The 24,059-nt window shown below is 42.0% G+C and overlaps 1 protein-coding gene across 9 annotated transcripts in view; it reads left to right on the top strand.

Annotated features, from left to right (window-relative positions):
• The first annotated feature begins 290 nt into the window (after positions 1–290).
• The window catches only part of SHLD1 (shieldin complex subunit 1), a 96,249-nt gene continuing 72,480 nt past the window's right edge, over positions 291–24,059 (top strand). For 4 of the 9 annotated variants that reach the window (XM_007073237.2, XM_042980887.1, XM_042980886.1 and 1 more), the window contains exons 1-3: positions 9,421–9,481; positions 17,963–18,137; positions 19,067–19,251. In XM_007073237.2, coding sequence (XP_007073299.1) covers positions 19,074–19,251 — 178 coding nt within the window. In that variant the 5' untranslated portion in view covers positions 9,421–9,481; positions 17,963–18,137; positions 19,067–19,073. The other 5 variants (XM_042980884.1, XM_042980882.1, XM_007073241.2 and 2 more) reach the window with 5 other exon arrangements.

The raw sequence follows: 24,059 nt of genomic DNA on the forward strand, positions 1-24,059 counted from the left end.
TAACATTAGGAAGCCAGTTAGCAGCTGAGAGAGAGAGGAGAGAAATTTAAAATAATCATGGTGGAGGGCAGGAGCCTGCACTGACCAGAGAAATGCCCAGAAAGACCAAAGCCTGTTGAATGAGTGCACTTGGCGAAGGTGAACTTACAAAGGAGCCATTGTGCCCCATGAGTGGCTTTTCCCTGGCAGTCCTTGAGAGCTGAGTTATTTGACTTTTTATTGTCTTCTTGGGGCAAGGACTTCCTCCTGATTCCACTCTATCATCCTGGGAATTTTTTTCCTACAGATCCAGGAAGAGGGAGGAAATGAAGGGAGGCTCAGAAAGAAGCAGTTTAACTTATATGAAAAATATTTTGACTAACTCATTGAGTTTGTCAAGTAAAACAGTGAGCAATGTGAGACCTGGAGAGAGGCAGAGAAATTCAGAAGATTCTGAGAGAAATGTTAAGGACAACTGTTAGAAGAAGACTAGTGGTAAGTTTATCTTATCACCTTAATTCAGAGCTTGCTCTCACTGCATTTTGTTTTGTGGATGAGTGACGAAACCCTTGCTCAGAGCTCAAAGTCCTAACACTTCCTCGAGTTAATTTCTGAGATGGTTCTATGAAGGGGATGGTACAAAGGGTGTGTCTGTCTCTGCGATTTGCTAGCTCCTTCCTCCTTGCTTGCCACTCCTCCCTCCCCCCAGTTCCATGCTGTCTGCAGATTAAATAGACATTAAGAGTTTTCTGTTATGACAACCTCTTCACAGCCAGGGCTGGTGGGAATGGCCCTTAGTTTAGTGTTGCTGGCACTCAGGGGATGGTAGGTTATATGCTAAGAGAAAGAATGTGAGTGTAGTGAGTTCCTTTTGCAGAGGGGAGGGGGCGGGAAGCATTCCTGTCTAGGACCTTGAGATCCTTAATCAGAGCAGAATACAGACTCATTCTCCATGGAAAGGATTACAAAATCCATGATGACAATATAATTTAAAAACAAAAACAAAAAAGCCAGTTTTCTGGGGGTCAGGAATCCATCTTGGAAAGATCGTGTCTGCATCTAGGCACTGCCCATAGCCCGGCTCTGTGTGTCTACAGAGTCTCAAAGCACAAGAGAGAAATAACGCCAGTGAGTCACCAAGTCTAGCTATTTGCTGGGAAGGTGACTTCAGAGGGAACCTAGCCAAAGCTGGAGGCATTTGTGCAGTTGGAAACTAGATTACCAGCCTGGCCCTGTTTATGTGGGACATACTGACCTGGGAAGGACTAGAGCTCCTTTAGTCCTAGGGGTGGTCAAAGCTGGGAATAGTAACTCTGATTCCTTTTAGAATAATCACATTCTTTGCAGTTTGTTTATATTAACGTCTTTTTGTGTCTCTCTCCTGGGCAGGCCCCTCCTAACCTCCTAACTTGAGGACTGATTGACCTTCTAGGTGTTACTCCCAATGACCCAACTTTGAACTAACTGCCCATGTGGCAAGGTGATGTGAAGATACTTTCATTCTGAAGGAAGACTCTAACAATACAAAGGAATGAATATCTAATGGTGGAACTTCAGGTACATAAAGTGTCCAAAGATGTTTTCGGCCAGGATGCTCTACCTTGTGCTGTTCAAATGATCGACTAGGTAGCCTCCTAGTTTACCCTCTTGAGAGGTTGGCTCTGCCCTTTGGAACTTCAGAAACATCTGGCTCATTGTCTTTCTCAAAGGTTAGTGGATTTCAGTTCACTCCAAGGACTTACTGATAACGGGTATTTATAACTTGATATTATCAGTGGACAGTAGGTAAGTGCTTTTCTCATCACTTTGATAGCAAAGGGAGAGTACGTTTACATGCTGTCTTCAGGTATGGCGGGGAGGTGGATTTTACTACCTTCTTTTATAGAACAGGAATATTAGGAACCCCAGGAGCTGAGGCTGCGAACTCTCAGAGTGTCACCACAGACATGAAGTGAGCACTCTGCCTCTCTCATGAGTCTGCCTGGCTAACCACAACAAAGGAGGCAGCCAATTTAAGATAATAAACCCAACGAAGGGGCTGTCTTCACATTTTTATTTTCTACATCAATTGGTTTGGAGCATTTGAGCTTTGTAATTACACATTTCTCCTCGTTTATGCTTTTGCTAGTGATTTGCCCTCTCTTGGCCTTTAAACAAGCCAGTTTAGCAACCATGCATTCTGACATGGGGTTTTTATAGCACACACAAAGGATATTTCTAAAACACACAAAGGATTTAGGTCACAGATATCCAGTATAAGGCTGTGTCTGCTCTATTTTAATAATGCTCTTAAAAAATAATGTATGAGTTCAATGTGCTCTGGTTCATTAGTTTAAATGAAAACTTAGATCATTCCCTAAATTATAAATTATTTTTGACTTATTTTCTAAAGCTAGGAATAGTACCACTGATTCTTTTTAGGATAATTGTATTCTTTACAGTTTATATATTTTAAAATCCTCTTAGCCATTTATGAGCTTTGTCTCTGTGTCTCAGTTTCCTCATCTGTGAAACAGACATAATAATAGTACCTTACCCACAGCATTATTACTAAAATTACATGAAGAAATTCATGTCATTAATGCCCTTAGCACCGTCTAGAGTGCTCTACCAAACTTAGCTATTGTTAGCATATTATAATTATTTTGAATTACAGAAGTAATGTGGGTTGTTGTAAAAAAAAAAAAAATCCAAAGAATTTGGAGGTTTATAAAGTAAAGAGTAATTGTGTCCACTCTTCACCAGCCCTACCCGGTCCTACTTTCTAGAGATAGCCACTGTATATCGACTGCAGTTTTTCTCTGCGCTCTTAGAACTTTGCTTGCCATCTAGCAACTGGCCATGGACATCCTTCCAGAGCAGGTTCCCTGGAGGCCCCTCTTTACATAAGATGGGTATTAGCTCCTCACCTGATTTGTCTGTGGCTCTGATATGTGTTTAGGTCAGCTTTGCACATTTCTGTGCAGTCAAATCCTTGCTCTTTCCTTACACCTTCTGGGGTATGTACAATGTGTAGGAAGACCTTCTCAGGGACCAGCATTTAGAAATACACTTCCCAGAACTGGAAAACAAAGACTTGCACAATTCAAGAGAAATTTTGGAAGATACATTACACATTAGTGTGAGTGTATTTTGCTTTTTACTGGAGAAGTTCAAAGACTGAACTGCTTTTATGTGTCATGGACAATGCTACCTTCAGTTAAAGATGAGAAATACAGGAATGAAGACATCTTCCAATCTGCACAGCCTCTTCGTGGCACCTGCAGGCTTTTTAGAGGTCATGGTGTGGAAAGAATGGGGGGGAGAAGTCAGTAATTTGGTGCTCGATGTAGTTTAACCTGTGATTTAAGCAGCATGGAGTGTAAGAAAGTGGCTTTACCTTATTTCATTTCAGAAGGTTGTTGTCAAAGATCATAACAGCAAAATCATTTGGAGACTCAAAAATTACCAACAAAGCCAGCTGAAGCCAGCAGCTCTTGGCAAGTTCTGTCAAGTTCTCCGCATTCTGCAATCCAGGCATTGAGACACTATCTTTGAGAACATGACTCAAAGGTATTTTCCAAAAAGACAAGTGGATATTTAAAAAGAAAAAAAATTTTGAGTGATTACTATATCTTCGACAGTGAGGTATTTCCATAAATATTTCGCTACTCATGTTTTTCTTACATTTTTCTTTTTTTCTTAGTAAACACATACTGTGTCTATGTAAAGTCAGCAGAACTAGGTGAAAAATATGAGGCCCACTCTTTCAAAATAATTTTGTTAGGAGTTGTGTGGGATTTTTGAAGATAAAAAGATAGTCTCCACCCATAATCTAGTTATTTATATTCTTCCTATTTTCTAGACTTTTTAGGGAATAATTTAGAAAAATACCAGGCAATTAGGAGTAGAATATCTTATATTTTGAGATAAGGACAATTCTCTGTGTGCTCTATCATGTTAATCAATTGGTGTGCTGCTCAGACATATTATTTTTAAAGGCACTGTGTAGCAGTGTCCTCCGATGCTCCATGCCTTTGTGTACTCCTCTCCCACAATGAATCAAGCCCTGAATGACTAATAGAACACATGGGAGGGGATAGTGTGTGACTTGGCAGTCTAAGTTTTTGAAGATATGGCAGCTTCCATCTTGGTCTCTTGGATTGCTTACCCTAGGACAAGGACTGGAATTAGGGCTAATGGGCAAAACCCAGCCTGCAAATTGTTTTTGCATGCCTGTGAGCGAAGATTGGCTTTCTTATTTAAAAAAAAAAAATTCTTTTTTAACATTTATTCATTTTTGAGAGACAGAGAGAGAGATCGTGAGCAGGGGAAGGGCAGAGAGAGAGGGAGACACAGAATGTGAAGCAGGCTCCAGGCTCTGAGCTGTCAGCACAGAGCCAGAGGTGGGGCTCAAACTCATGACCTCAGCTGAAGTCAGACGCTTAACTGACTGAGCCACCCAGGCTCCCCTCCTATTTTTAAAATAGTTTTCTAGGGGCACCTGGGTAGCTCAGTTGGTTGAGCATCTGACTCCTGGCTTCAGCTCAGGTCTTTAGTCTCACGGTTCATGAGTCAGAGCCCCACATCAGGTTCTGCACTGACAGCACAAAGCCTGCTTGGGATTCTCTCCCTCCCACTCTCACTTCCCCTTCTCTGGCTCATGCTGTCTCTCTCTGTCTTACAAAATAAATAAATAAACTTAAAAACAAAAAATCAAATACGGTTTTTAAAATTTTATTATTATTATTATTATTTTTTTTTAGAGAGAGAGAGAGCGTGTGCACTGGGTAGAGGGGCAGGGGGAGAGGAAATCTTAAGCAGGCTCCAGGCTCAGCACGGAGCCCAATGTGGGGCTTGATCCCATGACCCTGGGATCATGACCTGAGCCGAAATCAAGAGTTGGACACTCAACGAACTGAGCCACCCAGGTACTCCTAAAATAGAGTTTATTAAAAAGGGGAGAATATGTGGCAGACTGGAGGTGGCCCACAGGGCTTAAAATATTTGCTGTCTGGTCCTTTACAGAAAAAGTTTGCCACCCCAGATCTGAGGAATGCAGGCAGCTTGCTGTGAACACACTTATCTGGAGTGCCCTGGGCCTCAGGTGGTCCTATGAAAAGGCCAATATGGAGAGGAACTGAGGCCTCCCATCCAGAGCCAACACAAACTTCCTCGTCATGAGTGAATCAGCAGGGAAACGGAGTCTTCAACTCCAGTTCAGCCTTCAAAAGATTTCAGCCTTACCTGCTATCAGCCCGTATCCTCATGAGAGACGCCCAGCCAGAACCATCTAGTCAAACCACTGCCAAATAACGGAAGCACAGAAAGCATAAGAGATAATAAAAGATCAAGTGTTATTTTAAGCCTCAAAGTTTTGGGGTAATTTATCATGCAGCCATAGTAAATAGAATATATTATGTATTGTCCCCAGGTAAAATGCTCATTCACTTCCTTTAAAAGTTCTTGGAGGTAGGAAGAATATAAACACATAAAAATCTTCATCACCCTATTATATCTGATGATTTCAAAGCTTTGCAATAACTACTAAGACCTCAGACATCACATTCCAATAAAGGTATAGGAATCAAATTATTTCTTTAGTATTTATAAATATCATCAATGTTTTCATCTACGGTCTCTACAAACTGCCTTTGTTCCCTGCTGACATCATACTTTCATTATACCTGGTGTTCTTCAAATCACTCGTTTGCAAGGAAAGTGAATTTAGAATTGCTAGCCATCAGTCTGTCAATGATGCCATCAAGCAATTTTGGTTTTTTTTCTAAGTAGTCCTGGAAGGCATTTATTGTTCCCTTTTCACAGGCAAGGAAGTTGAGGCTCACAGAGATTAAAGGGCTACAGCCACATAATTGGTTATTGAGAGCTAGGACTGAAGCTCAGCCTCCTGACTCTACACTAAAAGATCTTGTTTCTTCACCTCTGAGTATAGATAGTCCAGAGTGGCTTTGGGTTATAGGTCAGACAGTCTTTACCATTGTGCTAGTACTGACTCTAGAAATTAAGGGCCAAGCTTATGTTCATGATAAATATACACGGTCCAAGTGCTGGGTATCTATTGGCAAATAAAACCCACATCTTCACTTTCATGGATCTTCCGGTCCAGTCTAGGAGCTTACAGTCTATCTGATACGTATTTTTTTTCCTTGGGCATCTATTTGTTGCTTAATTATGGGTTTATAATATTGCATGAATGAAAAGCAATAGGATGCCTTGAGACTCATCAATTACTTAACCCTTGAACTTTTGTAAGGTTTTCTTTCTTTCTTCTTAAAGCTAAATCCCCAGATGGGTGAGTAATTAGATCAAGGTTCAGAATAATAAAGACAGATAAGGTAACTGCAAACATAATCATCCCACGTTGAAAGAGCTATTCTGGTCTTTCACCTAAAGTGACTTCTTTCTGCTGAAAGAGATTTGGCAGCAGCTAGCTTAGCTGATGGCAGAAAAATCAACCATGAAATATAAAGGTTTCATAAGATTGTGACATAACCCAGTTTTTTACAGCCATTATATAATCAATGGCAAAACAGCAGGGGGACCAAAATAACTTATACCTTACTTTTGGAATGCAATAAAATCTCTATTTTGCTGTCTCCACAGATTTAAAGTCCCTATTTTGTTTTGATGATGACTTCAATTAGTTTTCATTTCTTATGCACTAACCAATTGAAAGTGGTAAGAAAGGATGGTCAGAGGCATGCTATATGGCAAAGACAAGTCATTTCAGAATTCAGAAATTTGCTCCAGGAAGCCCATCAGAAAGATAAAACTTATTATGGAAAGGCCACAGGAGAATAAAGAAGAATTAGTTTATAAGCAAACAAGTATGTTTTTTCTTTTATTATTATTATTTTTTTGTTTATTTATTTTTGAGAGAGAGAGAGAGAGCATAAGCAGGGGAGGGGCAGAGAGGAGAGGGAGACACATAATCCGAAGCAGGTTTCAGGCTCCAAGCTGTCAGCACAGCCCGACACGGGGCTGGAACCCATGAGCCGTGGGATCATGACCTGAGCTGAAGTCGGACGTTTAACGGACTGAGCCACCCAGGCGCCCTAACAAATGTGTTTTTCAAGGAAAGGGTGACAATGGCAAAATGTTCCAAGGTTTGTTTCACTGATAACAGGTCAGGAAGAAGGTATGTTTTTGAGACTTCTTGGAGAATATAATGGTTGAGTCAGATGGCAGTGGGGAATGCAGGACACCTGGGAAGAGACTTATTAATTCATGCATATAAAAATGCTTTTGAGTCACTGGGCTGGGATCTGGACTACAAATATGAAATAGACACAGTCCTTGCCTTCAAGGCAGTTACAGTTAGTGGGAGAAACAGAAAGGGCAAAGGAATTTAATCATGGTAAATGGAGGAATGCAGGGATTCTTAGGAGGGATAACTAACTTTCATTTGAAAAGTCAGAGGTTTCCTGGAAGAATTCCCTAAAGCTGAGATCTGAAAGATGAGAAAGACCAAAGAAGAGTGTCCCTAAGGAAGGAAACTGTCTACGTAAAAAGCTCAGGGGCGAAAGCAGGCAAGCACAGAGTATTTAAGGAAAAGAAAAGAGTGTACAGGTGGAGGGTTGGAGGATAGTGGTGGGAGATAAGGGATAAGGGTCCTCTAAATCTAGTAAGGAAGTTTGAGCTTTAGCCCCAGCGTAAAGGAGTGGTGTGCTTAAACTTCATTAAAACAAAACAAAACAAAACAAAACAAACAACTGGCTGCAAGAGAGTTGGAAAGCTGTTGTCATCCAGGTGGCAGATAACAGTGAGCTATACTCAGAAAGTTGCTGTGTGGATGGAGAGAATTAAGAGATAGTCAGTAGATCTCTAAGAGAAAGAATCAGCAGGGTTATGGTTGTATACAGGACATGCTGAAAAGGAGGAAAAAAAACGTTCTGTCTTTGGCAACTAAATAGTCCAACTCACTGAGACAGGAGACACTGGGGTAGGAGCAGGTTGACTGAGAGGTGGGAGAAGTTTGAAATAAAGGTGACTGAAGGATATGTTGATTTGAATCTCAGGAGGAGCCTCTCAGGAGGCTTAGAGGTTTGGGAATCATGAGCATAGATGGGAAGGAGAAGATTCAAGACAGAATCCTGAGAAAGGCCCACAACGAAGAGAGAGAAGAGCTTATAAAGGAGATTTAAATGAATTTTTTAAAGAGGAAAAAGAAAAATAGGAAGGTGGTATCAGGGAAACCCAGGAAAAAACATTTTCCAGAGGGAAGGCGTGATCAACAGTGCTCAATGCCATTGGAAACCAGGCTGAAGCATCAGACAAACTCCAGTTGAGGGACATTCCACAAAATAAGTGACCTGGAATCTTAAAAAACATCAACACCAAGAAATACAAAAAAGACTGAGGAATGGACATTCGAGGAGACCAAAGAAACATGGAAACTGAGAATGCAATGCATGATCTCAGATTTTTTTTTTTTTTGCTGTATTTTCTATCATCTTTAATGGTTGTATAATAATCCAGATAATTTCATTTAATTATATTTGAGTTTGTCATTTTATGAAACAAACAGGAAAGTAACTTAGTATTATTCCAGGCTTTCTCTAATCACAATTTGTGTTACTTTAGAAGAATGTTTTTAGGGCACCTGGGTGGCTCATTTGGTTGAGCGACGACTCTTGATTTCAGCTCAGGTCATATCCCAGGGTCCTGGGATGGAGTTCTCCCCACAACCTCCACACTTAGCGTGGAGCCTGCTCAAGATTTTCTCCCTTTCCCTCTCCCACTTCCCAGCTCACACATTCTCTCTCTCTCTCAAATAATAATAATAATAATAATAATATTTTATAAGATATATTACATGAGAAAGGGTGAAAATTGAATCTATACACTTTGACTAGCAATGCTGGAAGAAAAAATGAAATTTACAGTTGCTGTGTTAGGTTTGTCTGAATATGTTTTTACTTCTGCTTCTATTTTTATTTGCCTTCAAATTCAGCATGTGGTTGGCCAAACCTCAGCATTATTTAAAAAATTCTTCTCAAGTGAAGGACTCCCTAAATTATGGGATTCTATTCTAAGATAGGAATCTGTAGGAGGATATGAGTGTACAGGACTCTTTCAAGAAGATGGTGAAATGGGACAATGACCTTCAGTCTCCTTTCTGTGGTCCTGCAATTCTGGCCCTGGTGTATGGCTAAGTCGCATGCAACATACTAAAATATTTTCATTCTCTTTGTCAATTTCTCTCTACTCTTTATGTTTTTTAAAACGTAGGCATTTAAATTTTTAAAATTAAAAATATTTCCTGTTCTCTTCAACGTCCACCAAGAGCATTTACCAATAAGCCTTTGGTAAAGTTCAGTCAAGGGCGCAAAATTTCACTGGCTTGGCCAATGCCCTTAGTCAAGATGGCGGTAGCTACATTCTATTGCCCTTACTTGCCCTCAGCAAAGGTGGCTCCAGTGACTTCCTTTCAAACCCTCTTTTCCCATAACAAATATGGCGCCTCCGCTTCCGGATTTGGATGTGCTGCTGTTGCCGGTCGGTGAGTGTAAACGGGATTTTGCAGTTTTTCTCTATCAGTTGTCTCCGTGGAACAAGGAGTGCCCTGGGATTGGGAATCGGCAGGGGGTCTAGGCAATGTATCAGATCAGTCTCATAGTTGGGAAGTTATGGCGGCTTCCCCTGGCACACTTCCAATTTCCCCTACCACCCCTCCTCCACCCCAACAACACATGGCCTCTGCAGACACCTCTTTGGGGAAACCCCGTAAATTTGCAGGCAGTGTGACCGGATGCCCTTGGGTTCTTCTCCTTTTTAAAAAGCAGCTTTTTAAAGCAATAAATACATATCATAAAATTCGCCTGTTTAAGATGTAAAATTCAGTGGTTTTTCATATATTCCCAGAATTGTGCAGCCATCCCTACAATCTATTTTTATCTTTATTTTTTAAAGTTTATTTATTTGGAGAGAATGAGAGAGAGAGAGAGCGAGAGAGAGAGTGCACGGTCAAGGAGGGCAGGAGCAGAGAGAGAATCCCAAGCAGGCTCTGTACTGTCATTGCAAAGCCCATCAGGGGTTCCAGCCCATGAACCGTGAGATCATGACCTGTATATGACCTGAGTCCTGAACCAGAATCAAGAGCGGATGCTTAACTGACTTAGCCACCCAGGCACACCCCCCCCCCACCCCAATCTAATTTTAGAACATTTCCATCACCCCAAAGAAATGCCCCTTAGCAGTCTCCATTCACTTTGACCTTCCAGTTCTAGGCAGTTACTAGTCTACTTTCTATAGATTTGTCAATTTGGACATTTGATACAAATAAAATCATACAACATGTGGTCTTTCTTTACTAGTGTTAAAAGATAAACTGAGGCATATTTAAAATTCTAAGTTAATTTGAGACAAAAAGCAATTTGAATTGGGCAGGATCCAGTCTAGCAGATAGAAAGGAGCTCTGAGGAGTTGAACAAAATGAGAGACTTATAGGCAGAAGGGAGCAGGAACAAGAAAGTGATACTAGGCCAAAAAAGCAGGTTGGTTATCGCATGGTTACTCCTCTTTAGGGGATGGCAAGGTTCTATCTGGCAGATTACCCAGCTAGTGCTGATGAGGCGATTCCTGATTGGTTGTGGGGTTTAGCACAAGCAAAACCATTTTGGATCTGCTGTCTTGTTTTTTAACACTAGGTTTTTATCACTAAGTATACATGTGGCATGTATTCGAACTTAATTCTTTTATAAAGCTGAAAAATATTCCATGTGTGCATATACTACATTTTATTCATCCATTTATCAATTGGTGGACATTTGGATTGTTTCCATTTATTGTCTATTGTGGATAAAGCTGCTGAGGGGTGCCTGAGTGGCTCAGTTGGTTAAGCGTCCAACTCGGGCTCAGTTCAATGATCTCATGGTTCATGGGTTCGAGCCCTGCCTTGGGCTCTGTGCTGACAGCTCGTAGCCTGGAGCCTGCTTCCGATTCTGTGTCTCCCTCTCTCCCTGCCCCTCCCCTGCTCACACTGTTTCTCTCTCAAAAATAAACAAACATTAAAAAAAAAATTTTTAAAAAAAGGCTGCTGTGAACATTTGTGTAAAGTTCGTGTGAACATATGTTTTTTTTAATTTTTTTTTTAATGTTTATTTATTTTTGAGAAAGAGAGACAGAGTGCAAGCAGGGGAGGAGCAGAGAGAGAGAGAGAGACACAGAATCTGAAGCAGGCTCCAGGCTCTGAGCTGTCAGCACAGAGCCCGATGCAGCGCTTGAACTCATGAACCATGAGATCATGACCCGAGCCAAAGTTGGATGCTTAACCAACTGAGCCACCCAGATGCCCCTGGATATATGTTTGTATGTCTCTTGAGCATATGCCTAGCAGTGGACTTCCCAGGTCCAAGTGTAACCTCGTTTAACCTTTTGAAGAACTACCAAACTGTTTTCCAAAGTGCTGGCAACTTTGTATGTGGATATCCACTTGTCTCAGTGAAAAGACTGCCCTTTCCTCTTCCTATGTCTTGGCACCCTGTGGAAAATCAATTGACCATAACTGTACATTTTACTTCTGGATTCTCAGTTCTATTCCATTGATCTATATGTCCATCCTTATGCCAGTACTCACAGTCTTGATTAGTGTGGCTTTTTACTAACTTTTGAAATTAAAAAAAAAAAAAAAAATGAGTCCTCCAACTTTGTTCTTTTCCAGGATTGTTTTAGCTATTTTGGGTCCCTTGAATTTCTGTATGAATTTTTTAAGTACTTTTGTCAATGTCTGCAAATAGAAAAAAACACACACACAACTGAGATGCAACTAAGAATTACATTGATCTATAGATCAATCCAAGCCATATTGCCATCTTAAAATATTAAAATATTAGATGTGTTTCCATTCATTTAGATTTTTAATTTCTTTCAACTCTTTTTAAAAAGATTTTATTTTTAAGTAATCTCTACATCCAACGTGGAACTCAAACTTATAACCCCGAGATCATGAGTCATATGCTCCACTGACTGAACCAGCCAGGAGCCCCTCTTTCAAAATTTTTTTTTTTTTCAGTTTTCATTGTGCCTGTCTCACATATTTTTATTAACTATATTCCTAAGTATTTTATTCTTTTTTGATGCTGTTTTTTTTCTTAAGTGTATTATTTTTGGGGGAGAGTGTGAGTATGGGAGGGGCAGAGAGAGAGGGAGAGAAAGAATCCCAAGCAAGCTCCGCACTGTCAGCACAGAGCCCCTTGAGGCCCTCAGTCCCACAAACTGTGAGATCATGACAGAGTCGAAATGAAGAGTCGGACACTCAACCAACTGAGCTACACAGACGCCCCTTAATCTTTTTTGATGCTATTGTAAGTGGAGTTATGTTCTTAATTTAATTTTAGGATTATTTATTGCTAGTGTATGTAAATATTTACACAGTATTTTTAGATATTTTTTATTGGCAGTGTAAAATCATTTGCATATAATTTTACTATATTGATCTTGTATCCAGTAATCTTGTTTAACTTGTTTCATGGTTCTACCCGTTTTTTAAGTGGATTCCTTGAGATTTTCTACCCACAAGATCACACCTTCTGCTAATAGAAATAGTTTTACTTCTCTCTAATATAGAAGACTTTTGTTTCATTTTCTTGCAATTGTGCTAGCTAAAACCTCCAGTATAATGTTGAGTAGAAGTGATCAGAGAAGACATCATTGTCTTGTTCCTGATCTTAGGGGGAAAACATTTTACCACAAAATATGCTGCTAGCTATGCATTTTTTTTCCCAAAAAATACCCTTTATCAGACTGAGGAAGTTCCTTTCTATTTCTAGTTGTTGAGTGGTTTGATCATGAAAGACTGTTTGACTTTATCAAATGCTGTGTGTGTGTGTGTGTGTGTGTGTGTGTGTGTGTGTGTGTTGTGGTTTTTGTCCCTTATTCTTTTTGTCCATTATTCTAATATAGTATATTACATTGATTCATCTTGAGATGTTAGAACAACTTTGAATTCCTAAGGTAAGTTCCACTTGGCCATGGAGTCTAATCCTTTTTGTATTTTGCTGGGTTTGGTTTGTTCGTATTCTGTCAAGGATTTTTGTGTCTGTATTCATAGTATTGGTCTGTAGCTTTTTTGTGGTGCCTTTGTCTTGATTTAGTATCAGGCTGATGCTGAGCTTAGACTAAACTGGGAAGTGTTTGCTCCTCTTCCATTTTTTAGAAGAGTTATTTAGGGAAGGGAATGACACGTGTAGTGGGAGGAAGTGGGGCTTATTGGAGAACCTGAAGAAAAGCCATTATGCTTGAAGCCTGGAAAGCAGTGGGGCCTGGCATTGGAGGATCTGGGCTAGAGAGAAATTTCTGGATGGTGATTAATGTCTCAGAGGAGGAAAGAAGAGGAGAGAGCTTTGGGCTAAACATGGAGAAAGTCCAGTTGCGGATGGAGGATGAGCCACAGAGCAGGATGAAAGGAACAAAGGCAAAGAGATGGGAAGACAGGAGAGTGGTTCCCTGGAAAGCAAACAAAGGATGGCAGAAGAAGGAGTTTCTAGAAGTCATATGCTAGAGTGATTGAGTTGGTGGAGATGAGGAAATGAACCAATTTAGACTTTTGAGAATTTTGTGGATAGGAGAGGAGACTGGCTGTGGGGAGTGCAGGTGTCAAAGATTTCCTTTTCACTTTTCTTTCTTTCTTGACAACCTTTTTTTGAGAGAGAGAGAGAGAGAGCGTGTGCTTGCACATGGGAGCCAGGGAGGGGCAGAGAGAGAGGGAGAGAAAGAATCCCAAGCAAGCAACGTGGAGCCCAATGTGGGTCTCAACTCATGAACCATGAGATCATGACCAGAGCTGAAGTCAAGAGTCTGTTGCTTGACCAGCTGAGCCACCCAGGCACCCCACTTTCTTGACAACTTTTAAAAAAAAGTTTATTTAATTTTGAGAGAGAGAGGGGGAGAGAGAAGGAGTGGGAGAGGGGCAGAGAAAGAGAGAGAGAGAGGGACAGAGGATCCAAAGCAGGTTCTGTGCTGACAGCAGAGAACTCCATGCAGGGCTCGAACTCACAAACCATGAGATCGTGATCTGAGCTGTAAGTTGGACAGACGCTATAACCAACTGAGCCACCCAGGCACCACTTCTTGACAACTTTTAATGTTGATATGATTTTATACCTTCAAAAAATTGCAAGACTTGTACAAGGAACTCCCAAATAGCATTTTCCAGATTCACCAGCTGTCTATACTTGCCCCATCAATTTACTTTACCATTCTCTCTCATACACACACACACACACGTGCGCGCGCACACACACACACACACACACACACACAGCACTATTTGAGAGTGTGTTGTACACACCTTTCCCCCTACCAATTAATGTTTGAGTGGCATTTCCAAAGAACAAGGACATTCTCTTACATACTAGGTTTTGTTGAAAATGGGAGCAATGTGGGCATATTGAAAAATCTAAGTGAAGATCCAGTGGGAGAGAAGTGAGAGAAGGGGTTGTTGTCACTGAGGGCTTGTTGAAGGGTCTAGAGAGCAGGATTTAAGGTGCAGGTGGAGGGGTTGGGCTTTGCCACAGGAGGGACAGCTCTGTGTTGTGAAGAGGAGTGAAGCAGTGTGCAGACGTTGGAGACTTTGTTCTGCTTGACGGATGGTGGAGGAAGTTCCTCTCTGCTGGATTCTGTTTCCTTTGTCAGTTAGGAAGTGAGCAGATCTACTGAAAAGAGCAGGAAGGCATGTGACAGATGGGAAGCGTCTGAGTTGAAGAAGACAGGAGAAAGCACAAGAGTCAAGGAGAGGGGAAGAGGAAGTAATGAGATAAACATCTCAAGATTCATGTGGCCAAACAGCCCATTTCTAGTTGATGTTTATTCAGTCAGAGTGAGCCAGCTTGCTCTATTCAGTGACTCATGTCTAGCCCTGCAGAGGGGGGAGATAAACTGAGTTCATCTAGGCGAGGGTTTTGCCAAACGGGTGTGATAAAAGAACACAATGGTTCGGGAAGGGAAGTTTAGGGTACTGACAAGATAATGGACTATAAAATACACTGGATAAGAATGAAAGAAGTAAGATGGCTACTGAATGGGAAATAGAAGGGCAAATGGATAGGAGGTAGACTGGGAAGATGGAAGCCTGTAAATTGTTTTCTAATTATTACTATTTGACTTATTGGATCTAGATATTATTGAGCTTGCATTCTCTACTGAGTATTTTCCATCCATTAATTTCATATAATTCCTATGACAACCCTATGAGGTAAGCACAGGCATCAAGCCATTTTTATCGATAGAGGAAACAGACGTTAGTGACTTGCCCAAGGTGACACAGCTAAAAAGTGAGTCTCTAACTTCAGAGACCCTGCGTATCTCTGGACTGCTCTGCAGAGCTTCCCAGCTGTGCTCCTTGCTCCACTTTGACCCTCCTCTGACTCACGCTTCACTTAGCTAACAGTGTGAGCATTTGGAAATGCAAATTGATTGTGCCGGGCACTAACTCAGAACCTTTCATTACAGGTCACTGGAAATAGGTAAAAAAAGAAGAATTAACAGATGAATAAAGACTTGGACAGGTGGATAGTTTTATGATAAAGAAAATCATAGTATGATGTTAATTGTGAAATCTAGACGGTAGCTATAGGAATGTTCATCAGATAATTCTTTCCAGTTTTCTTTATGTTTGAAACTTTTCACTGTAAAAACATGAAGGGAGGGAAGACCTTTGGCTGAAAAAAGAGATGAAGCTAAACAGCTTTTTATCTGAGGACCCTGACTGGATTTATAGGTTGGATTTACAGGTTGGTAAGAATCTGTAGTCATGGGAGAATGGCTGTCTTCTCTCGGTAAGCAGGTTTTGATGTACCGGGAGACGTCTTGTGCCTGTGCCCCTATGGTATTGGAAAAGAACACTTAGATTGTATAATTAAAGCCTTTTTTGTTTTTTTAAGTTTTATTTATTTATTTTGAGAGAGACAGAGACAGGGCAAGTAGGGAAAGGGCAGAGAGAATCCAAAGCAGGCTCCACACTGCCAACGCAGAGCCCGATGGGGGCTTGAACCCATGAAACCATGAGATCATGACCTGAGCCGAAACCAAGAGTTGGAGGCCTTAACAGACTGAGCCACCCAGGTGCCTCGGCACTTTTTTTTTTTTTTTTGAAAGATCCTTTTAAGGAATCTCTACACACAATGTGGGGCTCAAACTCACAACCTTGAGATCAAGAGCCACATGCTCTCTTGACTGAGCCAGCCAGGCACCCCAAGTACTTTTAAGAGAGGAAAATAAGCTCTTCTGGAGAAGAAAGTGGAACCCCATGTTAAAAGTTTTAGGGCAGAGATAATCATTGCATCGTACTTGTCAGCTTAGGTGGTTACAGGCCATAGGAAGGGTCTCATCTGTACCTATTACTTGCTTTCTCCTGGGCAACTTCAGAATTCCAAAGAATGTTTTGCATGCACAGTTTCTTACTTTGCAATAAACCAGATTCTGCCTTTCAGTAGACTTTCTTTTTTCTTTCTTCCTTCCTTCTTTCCTTCCTTTCTTCCTTTTTTGTTTTGTTTTGTTTTGTTTTGTTTTGTTTTGTTTTGTTCAAATGCCCAGTTTGGAATATATTTGACATTTAATACCAGTGATTTCTAAAAGGAAAGACATATCACATCAATCTGCTGCTTGTATCACTAATGACACTCTTGCTTGATGGTCAATGTCAAGGCTCCTTTTCAGGCAGGCAGGATGTACTGCTGTCCTTCACTGAACTATTTTTTCCCTTCCAGAAGCCTCCAGAGCAGTGTTTGTTAACACGAGGGGAGAAGGAAGAGACACAGATGCCTGTGGCGGAGGTGTTTGATGAAACTTCAGGCTTGGTTGGCTAATGTAATATGTGTGAAGAGACAGGATGTTCTTGCTTCTTTGGGAACCTTGATCCCTCTGCTTCTTTCAGAAGCAATCAGCTGCTTGCTCTCTTGGCTCACTCTCTGCATGGGTGAATGTCCACAACAGCATGCGACCGTTGTCCTCAAACAAGAAGAAGCTTGCCAGGCTTCTCTGTTGATATGTTTTTATACACACCCTATCTTTGCCTGATAGGGTGGTCCTTTGGGCTGTGCAGACACAGGAGGCTGGGAGGTCTGGGAGGTGGGTTCATTCCAGATTGGCATTTTCTAGATGAAGTTTCTTTGGGCAAGTTACTCGACTTCTCTCTGTGTCTGACTGTCTGATTGTAAATGAGGGTCGTGGTAGGATTGCCTGCTTCATGGGGCTATTGCCGATGAAGCTCTTCACACAGTGCTTGACACCCAACAAGCACTGGATAAATGTTATCTACCCTTATTATTATACTGTTCCTGTTATTCTGAAATTGCTTGTTTCATTCAAACATATGTCTTTGAGATCTTTCAGGTTCCAACTGTCATCTTAACAGCTGTACAGTATTCCATAATTTGGAATACCACCCCCTCCGAAAACTATTCCTTCTCTAACGCAGTTAGATAAAGCAACCCAGTCATTAAAGCTGCCATTCCTCATTGACTCTCTTTCTCTTTAGCCCCTTTACCTGTTCAGTGATGAAGTTCTACTCTCATTTTAGTTCCTACATATGTTCTTAATCTGCCCCCTGCTCTTGATTACCCTACCCTAGTTCACATGCTCCTTGTCTCTCACGAGGACCATGGCAGCTGAATGAATTCCTGTTGCTTCTAAGATTGCTGGCCACTGGGCTGAAGCCCTATAAAGTCATTTCCCATCCAGCTGCCAAATCTGCAGATCTGACCGTGTAAACTCCTCTGCATGGCACGTGGCGGCCCACGGCAGTCATGACGCGTAGTGTTGGCTACAATATGATTTATTGATGACAGAAATTTATGAGGCAGAGAGTTGCAGAGGGTTTAGGCTCTCCCCAGGCCCGTAGTTATTTTATAGAGAGGTGGGCAGAGCTGAATGCACTGTAAAGAACCTTCCAACAGAGAATCCAGTACCCACAAGTAAATCGGGGTCTACCTGGGGAGGGAGGATGAGGAACACCTAATTTTAATTTATTTTATTTTTTTTTTAGGAACACCAATGTGACAAGAAATGTCCAAGTGATGAACCCAATAAAGCACCTTTGTGGTCTCGAAAGCTCAGCCGGAGCGTTTGTGCATCCAAGTGGCTATCAACAGCCAAGCCTCGCTGTCCTTTCCAGAGCTGGGAACAGAAGAGCCCCACGGCCATCCAGCTGAAACCACAAGGTTTGTCTCTCCCCAGTTACCCATGTGCGATTGTTCTTTGACTCTCACTTTAAACTCCCAGCACCCATGGCACTTGGGTTGCCCAAGCTGGTTCTACTTGCATTTGCGCTGTCCCCCAGGTATTGGCCTGGCCTGCCCCATGCTTGGAGACGACCTTCTCCAGAAAACTTACTGTTGCTTTCTGGGTTCTTCTCTGTCTTGTCGTTGTGTTTACATGGTATGTTGGTGCGTTTGCATCATCCCAAACTGTGAGCAACTTGAAGGAAGGGTCTATTACATTCACCTTTGTATACCCAGGGCCTGGCGTGTTAAATCATTGACTGAATGCATGTTTGACTAGGCCACAGATAAAAATACAAGTCACCCATCATCTCACTAGTCAGCAATTAAACCACTGAATTAATTACCATTGAAGTTTATTTGGGATTTATCCTTCCAGATGCTTTTTTTCTAGCTATAGATATGTGTATTTCTCACTTACACACACACACACACACACACACACACACACACACACCCCACACATGATTCTGCATTTTATAAAGTCTGGATCAAACCCTACCTATTGTTTAAAAATCTTGTTTCCACGTAATGCATCATAGACAGTCTCTCTTCTCATTACATATTCTTGTAGTCCTTGGATTATCGTGTTGCACAGTGCTTCATCCTTATCAGACATGCGGTTTATTCTCCAGCTGAAATTGTTAATCTTTCTGTGTCGAGAGTGTTTGTTTCTCATGATGAAGAAACATGGTAAACAAATAGTGGGTCTAAAGTAAGCACAAGGAAGACTGTTACTGATGGGAAAGTATTCTGGCCAAAGTATTGTTTGGCCTTTAAGGCGCTGGGACTTTAGTCCTTCAAGCTGTGACTGAAATGGGGGCGTCCTCTTAGGCAATGCCTCTTGTGTTGAATTATTTTTTCCACAGCAGGACTATGGCGACCCAGGAAGCGACTCCAGGCAGCCAGTCTGAGGAGAGCAGTGCCTTGGATTTGCCAACAGTTTATGACATAAGAGATTATGTGCTGCAGAGACCCCACCAAGAGGCCGACAGTGAGGCTTTTAGTTCTGTAGAAGCCCTTTCTAGTCCTTGCTCTTCTGATGCAGATCCAGGTAAGAAACAGGGTTTAAAACAAGCTAACACTGACACCCCCACGCCCCCCCCCCCCCCATACATACAGGTATGTGGTTGTTTGTTTCTCTCTTTTCCAATAGCACCTCTCTGAGGAATGATTCATTGTCTCGGGTAGAAAAACATCTTATCTAAGCACAACTGTGGGGAGAGACTTCAAAGGACAAGCTCCCTGGTGTAACCACAAGGAGCTATTTCCTGGAGGCCTTTTTGTCTGAGGACCTTTCTCATCTCCATCCAACTGCATTCAGAGGCTCAACAGGGAGAGGGTGGAATTGAATTTTGTTTTGTTCTTTTAAAACTTCAGAAAGTTGGGGTGCCTGGGTGGCTCAGTGGATTAAGCATCTGACTCTTGATTACAGCTCAGGTCATGATCTCATGGTTTGTGAGTTCGAGCCCCACGTTGGGCTCTGTGCTGACAGCATGGAGCCTGCTTGGGATTTTCTCTCTCCCTCTCTCTCTGAACCTCCCCTGCATACACTCGCATGAGCACATGCACACTCTCTCTCTCTAGAATAAATAAATAAATTAAAAAATAAAATAAAAACTAAAACTTCAGAATGCAGTAATGTGGGCCTGTTAAATGTTACAGGTGACAGTAGTAGGGCACTCAGTATTCCTCGTATAGAGTATACTCTGCATTTGGGGAACAACTTTTCTACAAGTTTCCCTGACTGAATTGCCAAAAAGTTTATTATTTAAGCTTAATGATGATTGTTGACGTAGTTACTGACCATCTCTGGTTGTAAAGCCCTTGTCTTTCCCATTCTTTGCCCAGTCCAGACCTGGAGGTCCACAGACCTGGGCCCAAAGCTCTCCCACTTACTGGCTCTGGGACTTGGGGCATGTTTCTTAATGTCTCTGAGCTCTGTGTACTTGACATCATCACTTAGATTTCTGTTAGACTTCTGGAATTTGATATATCCTAAATCAAATTGCTAATTCCTCCACCCTCTCCCCAGTCCATTTCCCCTTGTATATACACACCTGTTCGTTGACCCTTTCTCATCTCTAAAAAGCATTTTTACCCATCCATTCACTTAGGCCCAAACTTTGGAGTCATCCTCAACCTCTCTCACATCCAGTCTATCACTGTCAGCTTTACTGCCAGAGTAAGATCTAGAATCTAAACCGTTTTGCCACCCCCTCTGCTGCCACTATTGCCTGTCTTCTGGATTATTGTTACAAACTCCTAACCAGCTCTTTCCATACCTGCCCTTGACCTCCTACACTCTCTTCTCAACACATCTACCAGAAGATCCTTTTAAAAATGCAAATCAGATCATGTGAGTCCTTGGTGCAAAACTCCCATGGCTTCTCATCTGTCTCAGAGCAAAAGCCAAAGTCCTATGGCACCCATGCCCTCTGGGCCCTGGGTCTGCCACGTCTCTGCCCTGACCTCCTGCTGTTCTTGTCCTCACTGGGCGGGGCCTCTGCCTCCCACCTCTAAGAGCCAGCCACCCTCCTCCCTGCTGACGTTCTTTGTTGTACCTTTCCCTGGCTTTATTCTTTGCCTCGGCAGGAATGCCACTGGGCACCCTAGATTTGACTTTAATTGATTCATCTCCTGGAATATTCCAGGATAATTTCCAGGAAATTCCAGGATAGCAGGTACTCAATAAATACTTGTATGAGGAATGAATGGGTGAATGTTAACTGCTATTGGTATTTCATTAAGAGATATTCTTGTATGGAGGTAGGGCTGAAGCTGATCCCAACGTAAAAACATCTCTGGTCCCCTCTCCACTGCCCACACATGTAGCTTAAGGCTGGTTAGGAGTAACTTTGGAAAGTTCCATGTATAAGGAGTGGGAGTCATAGGCAGCACTGAATCAGGTGAAGCCTGAATTTAGCCCCATAGCACAATCCGTGTTGGAGGAGATTGTCAGATTGCATCTGCCTCCCAGAAGAAAAGTCAAAATGTGTAATTGATGGAGACATGGCCCAACTGTCAGCCATTAACGTGTGCAAAGTGCGTTATCAACTATTGTGCAGTGATATAAATCCTGAGCCACTTCTGCTAGGATAGAACACATGCACCCCAAACCCAAGTGGGTCCAGTCCAACTGGAGGCCCAGTTCTCACTTTGTCTTCTCCTTGCTTGGGCCTCCACCCCATTCCTACGTGCCCTGGGGCTTCATATGTCACCCTTCAGAGCATCCCCAAAAGACGATTTGAAACTTGGACTCAGAGACAAATAGCTTCAAGTGTCAGCTTTTCCGGGATGGTCTTCATTTAAGAATACCTAGCCTTAACCTTAAAGAATGGTTTAATTTCAGGAATCGAGGATAGGTAGAAGAGAGATTGGGAAACTCTGTCTGTCTGATGTTCCTAAAATGCATCCTATTTATGCTTTTCACCCCTACACATTCTCACACCCCCCCTCTGCACCCTACCCCCCAATTTGACCTTTCCAAATGGAGCCATTCCTAGCATCCGGGAGTCTTATCTCCTCCTTCTTCCCTGTGGCCATGCCTCCTGATCTGCAGCATGTGTTTAAAACACTAATGTTGGTTTGCATATACTACCCCAACGAAGGTTCTGTGGTTACTTTTCCCTGCAGAGCTAGACATCGGAATGTCTTAGAATACAGGAATAATGATCACTCCCATTTATGGCAGCCTGGCTGCCTGTCAGGTTTTTTGTTGTTGGGCTCCATGCTAAGTGGTTCACAAAGATTGCTACTTTTAATTCTTACCACAAACCTGAGAAGTAGAAAGCAACCCTATTTTATAAATAAGGAAATGTAGATGTGGAGACATTAGGAAGCCTGCCCAGTGTTACTTAATAAATGGCGGAGCTGGGCTGAGCCCAAAGGCACTGTTTTCAATCACATTTTTATTGGAAAAAAGTTGCTTTTTCTAACCTGGAAAACAACCAAGTGGATATCACTGAGATAAGAAATTGCTCAGAAATGAATCTAGGCAAGTTTGTTCGCTTGACACAGCAAACAACTCATTTTTGGAGGGGGGCAGTTTTAGGGAGGAATATTAAGTTTTTGATACTATTTTATTCAGACTTACATATTTAAAAGCAATCTTAATTTTGTGGTGCAGTCCACCATTCTGCAGTACTTTTGTATGCTATACCATTTATTACTCACGATACTTGTTATGGTTGCTTAAAATTGGACCAGATCGGGGCATCTGGGTGGCTCAGTCAGTCACGTGTCTGACTTCGGCTCAGGTCATGATCTTGCAGTTTGTGAGTCTGGCCCTGCGTCAGACTCTGTGCTGACAGCTCAGAGTCTAGAGCCTGCTTTGGATTCTGTGCCTCTCTCTCTCTCTCTCTCTCTCTCTCCCCCTCCCCCGCTTGCACTCCTTTTTTCTCTCTCTTGAAAGTAAAAATAAATATTCAAAAAAAATTAAAAAATAAAATAAAATAAAGTAAAATTGAACCAGATCACCTAGAGCTTCCCAAGAACTGAGTGGAAATGATATCCGAAAGATATCATGATGGGAGCAGGGATTACACTAGGATCCAATGGAAGGCAGCCACCTTTATATTTAGTAGCTTTGTAGCGGATAGCTTATGGTAGGCAGGAATAAATGCACTCAGGTGTATCCACCACAAAAGGAACTTAATTCTGATCTCACTAAGTGAAATTTACACAGCATGGGAAGCTATTTATTTTGTTGTAAACATTTCAGAGTTGCCTTTTGTGAGAAAGAGATTTTTACTAAGTAAATTTAGGAGAGATTGTCACTGGTAATCCGACCATTACCAGCCAGTGAAATGGCTGAGGTGGACGGTCCTACACTGTGGGGGAAATCACTGCCCTAACCACCCAGCCTGATTTGCTCTTGGCTGACCATCTTGCACCTCCAGTTTCTCAAAACTGTCTATGGTCTTGAGTTTTGATTTTCTATTTATAAGGAGGACCCGGGGTGGGGGGGTGCCTGGGTGGCTCGGTCAGTTGAGCCGCGATTTTGGCTCAGGTCATGATCTCACGGTCTGTGGGTTCGAGCCCTGCATCGGGCTCTGTGCTGACAGCTCGGAGCCTGGAGCCTGCTTCGGATTCTGTGTCTCCCTCTCTCTGCCCCTCTCCCGCTCATGCTCTGTCTCTCTTGCTCTCAAAAATAAACATTAAAAAAAATAAAAAAATACATAAAATCTTAAATAAATAAATAAATAAATAAATAAATAAATAAATAAATTGGATCCGGGGCACCTGGGTGACTCATTCAGTTACGGGGCCGACCCTTGATTTTGGCTCAGGTCATGATCTCATGGTTTGTCATGGGCTAGAGCCCCGTGTTGGGCTCTGCACTGTCAGCATGGAGCCTGCTTGGGATTCTTTCTCCCTCTCTCTCTGCCTCTGCCTGGCTCTCCCTCTCTCTCTCTCTCAAAAATAAATAAACATTTAAAAACTAAAATTTAAAGAAGTATGTATAAGTAAGATCCACTTTCCTTCCCTTCACTGCATGCTCATAGGTAGTTATAATTACAGATTCTCTCCCCCACAGCCCTTCAGCAGATTTTGCCCACATTTTAATCTAGTTCTGATAACTCTGGATCTGTTGTTTGCTCAGAGACATGGCCTACCTTTACATTGGTCTCCGTTGGTGTTCTGATGGCTACTATTCTAGCTCTGCTTTTTAACATATCCAGCTCCCAAGCCAACTTGCATTCTTGGCTTGCTTGTTTGCTGTTGTGTTTTGTAAGGAAGTTGATCTTCTAGAGATTGGTGAACACAGTCAAAGTTTTCCAGCTGATAGTCACCCAAGGTATCTCAGCATTGGGCTGCACCCAGCCCTGGTACTCCCTTACTGTTGGTTGCACTTAGATA

The sequence above is a fragment of the Panthera tigris genome, chromosome A3, assembly GCF_018350195.1.
Source record: "Panthera tigris isolate Pti1 chromosome A3, P.tigris_Pti1_mat1.1, whole genome shotgun sequence".
NCBI classification, from domain to species: domain Eukaryota; kingdom Metazoa; phylum Chordata; class Mammalia; order Carnivora; family Felidae; genus Panthera; species Panthera tigris.